Raw genomic sequence first — 11,847 nt, 5'->3', positions numbered from 1 at the left:
ACAAACTGCCGACTGTAGTGTAGAGTGCATTGCAATAAGGGCCGCAGGAACGCTGCAGTGTAGACGTTATCATATCGGCTTTTGTTGCCAGTTATAATAATTATTAGGTTTGTTGGCATGTGCCTAGCAGCCTGCAGTGTTGACGGTTGGTATAGCTGCATGGTTTGTTTTGGCACACCCCTAGTCCCTCACTCATACAGTCATCATGGCTTTTCACTATTCCAAACTGGCATGGTCGGCCTCCAGTCCACTACTCGTGCTCAGTGCTGGTGCCTGGCCCTCGTCGTGTACTGGAATGTTTCGGATGGCGTGTAGCTGTAGTGAAATGGCAATGCAGTATTGTGGGATAGGAGATAATAATTATTAAGTTAGTATGTAACATGATTGTACTTCAAAGTACATGACTTGTATGTACTGGTGGAATAGGAACACACCCAAAACAAGAGTCCCTCCTCATGGACACCCTCTCGTGACTATCCCTTTCAGCAAACAATCCAGCGCCGGTTTGTCGCACATGACGTATTGGCATTACCAGTGTTGAATGCCAGTACTATAAATAATCATGTATACTAGTCTTGTCGAAATGTGACTTCCATGTTCAATACTGTAAAACCCCTGTGTTCTGGTGTGAGGGGACTTCGTTTAGCTGGGAGCTAACACCACACACACACACACACACACACACACACACACACACACACACACACACACACACACACCATGCATGCCCATCGCAAGAGAAGCACGCAAACCTGCAAATGCACTGGATGTTCAGCCGCAGATTCTCTTTCATAGCAACAATCTGTCCCCGGGGAAAATTGCGATTCCGCGGCCGCGTTTTTTTCCGCGTTTTTTGCGATTTTTTAAAAGACCGCGTTTTCCGCGATTTTCCCGCGTTTTTTGAACTTTTTTTGTTGCACTACACGTACACACAGTGCACTGTTCGGTCAGCAACGTCTCATCGTGGCGGCTTTTTACTGAAATATGACGAGTGATTACACCAGAGACTTGTAACTGATTGATTTCACTACATACTCACTGAAAATTGCCGCATTGACCGCATATTTACCGCATATTTACCGCAAATTCACCGCAAATTATGCCATATTATGCCACGTTTTTCCCCGCGTTTTTTGCGATTTTTTTCCGCAATTTTCCCCGGGGACAGAACAATAGCGGACAAGATCTGAACAGAACAGATCAAGACTAGTGCCAGATAACTGCCTAATCCCACAAGTACACCAGCATGCACGCACGCATGCACGCACACACACACACACACACACACACGAGCTCGCGCGTGCGCACACACACGCCAAACAAGTCCAGACACCGGACATCACCTGAATATGGCGGGCAGAAGAAGAAGTAATTATGTAAACTCGTACAGTCGTAGTTCAACCTGGTGGAATCTGGTTACCCTGGTTACCCCTGTATGCCTGTATGATATGATGGTGTGTACAAAACTTGACAGATGATGCAATAGTAGGGAACTGGCATTCAAAAACCTTTTTAAAAAGTAATCCAACTTAGATCTGAATCAAGGACAACGTCACAGCCCCGCTGACACGCACACGCATCAAACTATGCAGCAGAGAGAAAAAGAAAGAGCTGGAGAGGGAGAGAGAGAGAAAATATAGACAGAGAGCACAGCAGAATACGTTGACTGGTTTCCTCCTATTCTTACAACGTCAGCAGTACTGGTAAGGAAATTGACAGCCATACTATGATACTTTTATAACGAAGTTCGGCTACTAGTAGCTAGTAGCTAGTAGCTCAAGATCCTTGCAGACTCTGAAGCAAGCTGTGTGCCGTTCAGTAGGTGTAAAGTACTCATGCCGGCGGGTATTCGTGGAAAGGGTCAAGTGTCACTCTGCTATTATGTACATGTATGTGCCAGGCAAACACACGCGAAACATACCGTGACAACACAAGCTGTTCATATTATGCCAATGAGAGATTGTATTCGGCCACTTCACAAACAGGTAAAGGATTCTGTACAGTGGTCTATAGTTTAATGAGAAGGGCGTAACTCCTCGGTAGCCGGCTCTTCATGATTTGAACTTCTACTGCACACTATAGTTGGTATAACTATTGGATACCGGTATTGGCACTATTGGCAATGACCCGCATACCCTGTTCCACCATTGCTGAACTGCTCCATGTCACCGCCATCACTGGACTGCAGCTCATTGGCCATGTTAGTACTGGCTCGGGATGGATTAGGAGATGGTGTTATGCAGTACATGGTGGTGGTTGTCTCGCTTACGACTGTGTCACTCTCAGCAATGGAGCAGTCTTCACTCGTACCCATCAAGGGCGACAGCTGTATACCGTTCATTGGTGACTGAAGCAGAAGGCCAGTAGTGGAGGACATGGATGCAGTGGAGATCTTGGGCGATGCCGACACCGGGTAGTCGTCTGTACTGTAGGAGATTTCCGACGAAATGGTCGCCGATCTACCGATGGAGCCCATTGACGACTTTCCATGCCTGTAGCTTTGCTGTTTGTCATGTTCTTTGCGAGCTCTGCGCTGACTATGCTCGAATGTAGCAGAGCTACTGCCGGTCGTGTTGCGCCGTAGCTGCTTGGCTTTGGCCTTGGGGCTGAGCAGTTGATAGAGTCTTGGCCCAAACAGACATGCCCATAAAGACCATATCTGTGTAGAGGAGGACAAGGCAATGATGAATGGCTGCAAGATGCCCTCGGTGATGAAGAATGCCGGACCTAGGCCCAACCAGACCATGAATGTGCAGAAGGATGCCATGAAGATGAGCCGAGCCTCGTTGAAACTCTTCGGCAGTTTGCGAACACGTGTAGCAACTACAAGGCAGATCAAGATGAGAAGGATGTTGTAGGCGACAATAGAACCGTACCACTGCGTTATCTTGCTTCCCTGACATAACAAGTGCACCACGCCGTCACTGATTAGAACACGCTCTGCATCAGGTTTACTGATGAACACTGCCGCAACAGCAATGGCTTCTCCTATCAGTGCCAGGCCAACGATAAACACCAGCTGGTAAGGAGTGGACAGGAGCTTTAGGCGGCTGAATGCATCGGCGTTGAAGAGACGCTGCAGACGGTTTGTCTTGGCCAGTACGGTGGCGGAGCAGAGTAGAGTCCAGGGTGTCGAGAAGAGAAGCGTGCGAGTGCACTGCGAATGCGTAGGCCTGAGCATGGCCGCAATCGCCGATACGAATGCCAGTACACCTGAGCAGAGAATCACCGTGCTGAGGTGGAGATCACATGCCTTTGTAATCTGATTGCTACGGTTCGTCCACAGCATTATCAGCGTGAAGAGGACAACAAGAATGCCAGCCGATGCTTCCACTAAGATAATGATACCGTAGGAATCGGTTAGCTTGATGTATGTGCTAGGTATGTCCACGCATTCCGTTTGTTGCTCATTGGGTGCTGTCAGCTCACTGCATTCCCGGCAGCTGTCAGAGTTCAGTTCCGTGGAGATAGCATCCTGGCGGCACTTCTGGCATTCCCAGCAGCAGTGGAGCACGGTTTCGACCAGAGAGCGGCGATAACCCGGCTGGCAATCCGTATGACACACAGACCTAGGGTAGGATGTGTTGTCGTGCACATGTGCTAGCTTGCCGGAGAGTGACCATGCTATGCCGCTGGTCTCATTCAGTGTGAGCCGCTCAGCCAGGCTAGATTCAGACCAAGCATCCTGCCAGCTGCCTATCCTCTCCATGCCGAAATCACCCGAGGCCGTCAAGTGCAGGTTCATTACCCAGTACAACGGTAATGCACTCTGGTCTTCAGTGAACATGTGACACAGCTCGCGCACATCCGTGTCAGCGTAGAACGTGCCGCGTGTGCTCGCTTTGTACTCGTCCGGGATCAGGTGGGCAACGTCGTCGCATGGAATCGTCATCTCCGACAAGTGACAGCGAATGTCCGCACCTCCGAGCTGCGCACACGACGGCTGCACAGGTTGTCCCGGCAACGGAGACTTTGCGTTGATCCTGCTGGCAGTGATATTGACAGAGTAGAACATAGCGGTTGTGCCCAGGAACACTGCTTGCATCAGTGGCTGTGTGGGCAGCAGACTAGGCACATACTGGAAATAGACTTCATCTGGTCTACACATGCGTGCATACGTACTGTTCTGGCATGCCGGAGCATCATTATCGGGCAATGAGCAGTGCAGGGTACTCTCCAGGTACTGTCGCAGCCAGGGATTCCTGGGCCAGTAGCGAGCCATGGCCTGTGGATCCCTGAACATATCTCCCAGACGTCTGGTCTCGCTCTCCAGTAACGTGGTCTGGACTGGTCGTGGCGCCAGACCCAGTATAGTGGGGAATGCCCGTGTCCCATTCAGCACACTGCCAGCATCTAATAGGTCGTTGAAATCCAGTCTATTCACCCAATCTTCACTGCCAATCACGACAACATCAGTATAGTTCTGTCTCAGCATTGAAAGGATGAAGCTCCTTGCATCGTCCAGTACAGCATACAAGACAATTACGCGTACCTGAGTGTCCCGTCTCAATGCCCTGACAGCTGCATTGCTATGGCTGGAGTAGGAGCGGGAAATAGTGAACTCTTCCGCGATGCAGAACGTTAGTCGGCTATCCGCTTCAGCCCTCAGACCCTCCAGGCCACTCTGTCCATACAAAGTGTCGCTAGACGCAACCACGGCAACGTAACGCCAGCCAAAGTGCTCAATCATATCGGCCAGTCCTCGTACTTGGTGCTTGTCGGACGGAACTGTGCGAAACAGGTATGGATATTCATCGGTGTCATCGAATACACTGCTGGATGCCCAGTAGGTGATCTGTGGTATAGACTTTGAGCTGAGGATCTGTGATACACTGGCTACTTCAGTGCTACTGGCTGGTCCCACCAACAGCTGTACTCGTGGCTCACAGCTCCCGTCGTCCGATGTCTCTTCCAATGCACCCACGGTTAGGTGAATGACATTAACCGTACCAAGCAAAGATGAGGAGCATGTATCCCGAATACGTACGCCTAGCGCGTCGGCCAGAGTTGTGTTGTACTGTACACTTAACTCCCTATCCACCGACGGGTTGGCGGCGGCTAATAGCTGTACCATGTCATCCTTTGCCACTAGAAATGCATGCGTCTGCATTACAGCACTCCAGTTCTGGAATGTACGCGTTGGACACGTGTATGCCACATTACTGAATGTACTATGCAAATCAAACATGGCACCCAGCAACGCACCTCCCAGTGTTGCCGGCTCATCGTAATGACAGACGTCGGGCTCTTGGAATACCGTAGGCAGTCGCCGTCTGCTGTTACAAGCAGGGTTGTGACCACTGCCTGGCTGTCCAGACTGCCCAGACGGCCCGGTCCCTGAACTACCTCCAGCTGGTGGAGAGTTCCTTGATGGGGGTGTTTGAGATTGGGCACCGCCACTTGCCCAGCTTGTTTGCGGTGCTTGGCCAGGGGACTGTGATGCGGGATTTCTTGCTGTGGGACTATTGCCACCGGCAGCAGGACTGCGTGTATTTGTTGCCAGGGTGGATTGGACAGACGTAATGGCTCCCTGGGTGATGGAAGCTGCAGCCGGTGAAATACTGCTGCTTTGGCCTAGTGTCATATTACTGACCAGCACACAGCCATGTAACAGCAGTATCACTAACACATGGTGTAGCGAGACTGAGAGCTGTAACCGTGACGACCGGTCATACTGCACTCCATCCATGATCCTGTCCAGTCCCCTTGACTCGCTTGAGACCTCCCCACCGCAGTCACCACGCAGCTGCTGCACAGGCTATAGTACAGAACGATGGGGTAGCACTGCACAGTGTACTGTACTGTACTGTACTGTACTGTACTGTACTGTACTGTACTGTACTGTACTGTACTGCACTGTACTGTACTGCACTGTACTGTACTGCAGGTAAATCCGGTATTACTACTAAGATAAGTCCCTGTAGCTGTCCCACTCAAAGTTAGTCCAAGATAGCAACAATGGCGCACGCTAGCATCGCTATCAGGCTGGTTGTGATAGTTTATCCGGACAGCACGATTGTGACGAAATCGTCGTCAGCGCCGGCGCTCCATCACCATGATCACGGCATCAGCCACATTCTGGACCGGTCAGTTCCCAGTGTGCGATTAATTTATTTTGGGAAAGCGATCCTACAGCTACAGCACAAAAATATCCAACAACAAACTCTCGCACCGCCCTCCTGCTGTTCTTCTACTTGGCCATAGATTTGTGGTATTTGTCAAGTAGGCCACAATGATTACGAAGATTATTAGAAGGGGGAGTTGCTACGCCACAACTAACTTACTTTATTCAACAATAACTTCGGAGCGGCGATGTTACATCGTTGACATTCGCCGCTAGCTCTGCATCTGATGGCTGGCCACGCACGTCTGCCTAAGTATCTTGTTATCCTGGGAAGGAGGGTAGGACGGGTACCGTACTCCGGCGTAGGTCTACGGGTGCCGGGTACCAGCAGATCTAGCCTTACCATTGAAGTAGTTTTCTGGACGGTGCTACGATCGACGTCAACAGTAGTTTTGTCTGCAGTGCCCCGGGTGCCTGGCACGCCAGAAGACGTCACTGGACGCCGGTTGTCGTAACAGAATGAGTGGCGTTTAGAGCTCTCAACAGCTCTCTGTTGTCAATGTCAACGCACGGTGAATGATGGCAGTGCGCTTTCACATTCGCCCTTCCACTCAGTTACTTTCAAGTCGTTGCACTAGTAGTAGTGGCAGTGCTTGTATGCCAGCCATGGAGCCAGTGGATCGAAGAGTGCACAACATGAACTGAAGTCTAGTGTAGACATCGTCGTCAACCTGGTCAACAGCTAGCACTGAAAATCCTGCCGAGCGCGGAAGTGTCCGACCGGGCCGTCACTGCACTGCCCGTCAGCTAACTGCGCTACATGCTGTACATATGGGACATGGGGAGCCGCTAGCCGGCGGATCATCACCCGTAGGTCTACGCTACCCGTCCGCACTCCGCACACTAGATACGGGATCTGCAAGTAGATGTCTATGCGGTGGTGAGTGATGTGTATTGTTCATTGTTCATAGAGCCCGAACGCTGCATTTTAGTCATAAAACTAGTACACGAAAGGTAACACGACGTTACGTGTTCCGAGTACAGAATGACACTAGTACTATTAGTATTATCAAGAGTACAAAGTCATGTACTCTTGCCTCGGGCGAGTATTGACTATTGTTGTAGGCATGTAGTATCCGGATCCGGCCAGGCAGTAAAGACTACTTTGTAGTTTGCAGTCCTGACCACAATCTGAATGATTGTGAGTGACGACTGACGAGCATACAACTTCTGGCCGCAAAAACCATGACTCAGTACCGTACTCAGTGGTCATGGACTCATGGTGGTCGACTGGTGCTCGCACTGGTGCTCGGCACTGCTCGCACTGGTGCTCGGTGCTCGGCACTGCTCGCACTGGTGCTCGCGCTGGTGGTAGATCTACATGGTAGACTGGCACTGCAATACAGTGTGGGCGGAAGTGTAGAGGGGTGTGCTAGTACATGACATTGTACAATCATGTACTTCAAGACCAAGACAGATTTTGGTCATTGGGAGCTAGCTTGAGGTTAATAAATAATAATAATAATAATAATAATAATATTGACTGGTTTGAGGGAAAGAGACAAACGGGAAAAGTCTGAAGAAAAAATTGACTGTCACCACCAGGACTCGAACCAGGGACCCTCGCTTATATATAATAATAATAATAATAATAGGGTTGTGCTGAAGGACTGGCCTTTGCCACTTTGGCCTTTCTGCAGAGCTAGCCAGGAGAAGAGAGGGTGCAGTAACTAATACTTACTAGAACTTAGAAGAACATCTACATGCCTGTCATTGCCCAGGGTGAAATAGGAGCCATCAAACACTCTTGTAAACTAGACTAGCACTAGACCCTAGGCGACCATGGCCCATCATAGCTAGCACAGCACCAGCTGCTCCAGCATGCAGTCTTGGACTCTGGACTCTTGGACTAGTACCACATACCGTAGTCATTCACAGTACGAGGTGATTCGTCATTATTTAACACGAAAGTAAAATAGCCTTCCGTAGGGTTCGAGGTGTGAATCTTTCCATTTCGTCCTCTAAAAATGTAATACTGATGTCCTTGGATTGCACTGTTGGGATTCTCATTCACATAATCCTTGGTGTTGGGAAGCAGGTGGCAGTTGAAAAATGGCAATTTTTCCGCATATTATTTGTTGTGGTCATTTCTTAACATCATGGTAAAATAGGCCTTAGCAGCACAATTTCAAGTCAGTTTTCAATAGAAGGAGACCCTACGTCTCCAAGATGGTCCAGCAAGACTGGATCAAGATCATGTTCATCCAAATACAAGCCATTCAAGCTTACATAGCAACAGGTGTATCACCCTGATTTCATGTGTAATTGTGATCAACATCTGTTAGCAAATTCAGTGATTGCCAATGTTTGGCCATTACTAGGGCCAACACACCGACATTCCTCCTTCCCAGGCGTCGTTTCCAGTATGTAACTATCATATGCTTCCTATTCAGCTAAATATGTTGTCACTCGAGGTTGAAACCAGCGGCTATGACTCTCTTATACTCTATTTTACCGTAAACATCGCGCACATGCAGACTGAAAGCTCTTGCAATGTCACTTCCTGAAGGAATATCAGTCTCAATTTTGGAGGCGAACTTGACAGAACATTGGCAATGGCAATGGCAAAAAGAAATTTGAAGTGACTTTTTGCAGGTGCTTGCAATGAGATATTTTACCGATTTGTTAAGAAATGACTCAATGTTAAAAAATTACGAATCACCTCGTACATGTAGTCAGTACTGTACTACATGATCTCATTGATCTGTACTAAAGAAGTACAATCACTGCATGCAGTGATTGTACTTCTTTTAATTAGGGGCTATCATTATCAGGCATTATCGATCATTTTCACGAAACTGCGAAAAAGTTTAGTTAGGACCCTCCCCCACCCCCCCCCCCCCCCCCCACCCCCCCCTGAACGAAAAATAGATAGACTTGACAGCAAGAATGCCTTGATGTCTCACATATCAATATTTTTCAAAACAAAACTCCCCTTGACCCACCCACCCATATACTTGAAGTACGAAACTGTTTCTCTTCGTGTACTAACTGAAAAGATCGATAATTATGGACGGCCCCTTATTCAAGCTCAACAAAAATGTGGGAACAGAAAACTACTACATGATGTATATTACTAGTGCCAGAGCCTAGCTAGAGGCATAGTGGTACTGCAAGGTACATGATGTAGTGCTTCAACCTGGATCACAGCTTGTGAGTTCAGCAATAAAAAAGGTCTTCAGGGCAAGGACAAGTACTCAGGTAGTGCTCATAAAACCGCTTGTACATGGTCATGGCTTATTACCAGCATCAAGAGTTGTGTACTCTTGGCAAGTCTTGCTGAGAATGGGTTTATTGACAAAGCATAATTTAAAGAACCACAGCAAAACTTTGATTCCGCAATAAATAGAACACTCAATTGAACTGCCACATCATCAGTGTACATGACGATGATTGTATGCTTGCTAGTACATTGTATGTACACTGTATGTACATTGTATGTACACTGTATGTACATGTACACTGTAGACTGTAGTAGTAAGTGTAACTAATTACCCAATGTTTTTATCTGTCTTTTCTTACTCTTTTTTCTTTGTCAGCTTTCCTGGTGGTTATGTGCTTTTTCAAGTAAATAAAAAAAAATAAAAATAAAATGATACTGCACAACAGTAAGTTACTGTTGTGCAGTATCATTGGGCGTCGCCGCATACGGTAAGAACACTTAGGCTGGAAAATGGCACGAATTTTTAAGAACAATCCAGGCTAGATTCGCATAGTCTAAGAACACGTGTGCTGCTCTATACATCGTACGTGGTGTGATCGCATTCCATGATGCTCTCCGTGATTGCGGAAAAAGAACAAAACGACTGAAATCTGAAGATTTTAGAACAATGCCAGGCTGCGCCTTGAGCCCAGAGGGGGCTCCATTCTTCGGCGCCCGATCTTACCGTCCAGTGTCTGTTGTAGGCAGCAGCAGGCAAGCACTGAGGTGAGTGCTGTTTCAACATGCAAGTACAAGAGCCTACAGAGAGCCTCGCCTACCTGTACATGGCAAAGCCAAAGGCCTTCTACGGCTTATCTCTGAGTGGGTCATTCAATTATTTGACTCATTGGGTCAGTGGCTGCTGATGTAACTGCTACTACTACTACTACTACTGTACAGTAGTAGTAGTAGTAGTACCGGTAGTAGTGATTACACATACATGAATCTACATGTACATGCCACACACTCTCTGTTGACCCCCCCCCCCCCCCCCCCGGCCAACTGCAGAGATTGAGAGAGTGCTCCGAATGCCATAGACAGAGCTTAGAACATAGCACAGCGGAGGACATTCAGGTTGGTTGTGACCGGCTAGAGTGGTAATTTTGAAAGGATTGGGAAAACAGTTCAAATTCCAAGGATCAGTTGGGGGAAGTGATGGTATTTTAGTATACTACTCCCTGCTTGTAACTCCGAGTTTCATGCCGCGAGGCAATCATCAGACAACTAGTATTTTATTTTTTCAGTTGTCATGTCTGATGATTTCCTCTGGGCATGAAACCCGGACAGTTACAACCAACCCGCACGTCCTCCGCTGAGTCTGGTATGTACATGCAGTTGTAATTGTGCTGTGTACTGTGTACTTGTAAAGTTGTATGTGCTTCTATCGGTACATGTAACTAACTTGTTTTTCGATTTTGACAGCATGTTACAAGGCGAAGACGCATAGTGCTCCTGACTACAACCATAACCTGGTTGGCAGAGTCCCGGTCTTGCGACCATTTCAACCGTATGGGGAAAACCCAGGTTCAGACACTATGTAAATAACTTCTAGTACTGGTCCCTGGTAACCATGGTAACTGTAAGTGTAAGAACTAAGAAGGTGCAGTTTGTATGGGGTGGGTCCAGAGATCTCTACGAAGGGGGGGGGGGGTCCAGTTTAGCTGAAACTGAACAGCTGATATGGCTGATACAGGTGCATGTACCGTAAAATCCCGCCAGAGCGCCCCTACCTCCTTGACGCTTCGGGTGGGGAGGGGCGGATGGGCGAGTCCTACTTGCCACATTCAGTACTGTACATGAACAAGTACTCACCCTACGAAAACTGTTCGTGCATCTCGTACACCGACCAAAGGTCAAGAGCCAGGAGTCGTACAGATCCGTCAAAACTCAGGTTTTGTGCGATCCCTGGTCAAGAAGGTGGGCACTGTTGCGTACATTTCCAATGGAGTCGAGCATGCGTCTGCAGTACAGTACCGCATCACAGACTGTGACAGAGTCATACGAGGATACAATCAATCACGTCCCTGACAAGAAGTCAGGGAGGGGCGGATGATCGATGGGAGAGACGGGGCGCTCTGGCGGGATTTTACGGTACATGCATGTGGTTTCCAGTAGCACAGTCAGACATGCTCGCTTAACCGCAAACATCCGTTTTCCACAAAAGAATCCGGATAGGCGAGGGTACCGGATAATCGAATAAGTACCGGTTTTTGTTGGATGCATCACGTATGCTGTACATCTGTAACCAGCTATTTTCTTCAGATGGCGAGGGATCCGGATAAAAGAGGGCCGGATAAGCGAGGTGTGACTTTACATTTGCGAAATTTAGGGGGGTTCCACGGAACCCACGGAACTCTCCCCCTCCCCCCCCCCCCGCCCCTGAGTTGCGTTCGCTGGGATCCGGGGCAAAGCGCAAAGCCGGCGTCCTGGACCAGTTCCGAATACTTCGAAGTACATCACATTCACTGCACTTGTGCACGTGTACATGTATGTCCAGCCGCATTCGCACCATCGGTCCAGG

The 11,847-nt window shown here is 48.5% G+C and overlaps 1 protein-coding gene across 1 annotated transcript; it reads right to left on the bottom strand.

Annotated features, from left to right (window-relative positions):
- Positions 1-1,384: 1,384 nt before the first annotated feature.
- Positions 1,385-6,742, bottom strand: LOC135819366 (metabotropic glutamate receptor 2-like). The gene has a single exon (XM_065332559.1). It carries the CDS (start codon positions 5,687-5,689, stop codon positions 2,114-2,116), a length of 3,576 nt encoding a protein of 1,191 aa, XP_065188631.1. The 5' UTR covers positions 5,690-6,742; the 3' UTR covers positions 1,385-2,113.
- Between the last annotated feature and the right edge of the window lie 5,105 nt (positions 6,743-11,847).

This window comes from Sycon ciliatum, chromosome 6 (genome assembly GCF_964019385.1).
Source record: "Sycon ciliatum chromosome 6, ocSycCili1.1, whole genome shotgun sequence".
In the NCBI taxonomy this organism is placed as follows: Eukaryota; Metazoa; Porifera; class Calcarea; order Leucosolenida; family Sycettidae; genus Sycon; species Sycon ciliatum.
The sequence above is the reverse complement of the archived record's forward strand: the minus strand, read 5'-3'. Positions and strand labels throughout refer to the sequence as shown.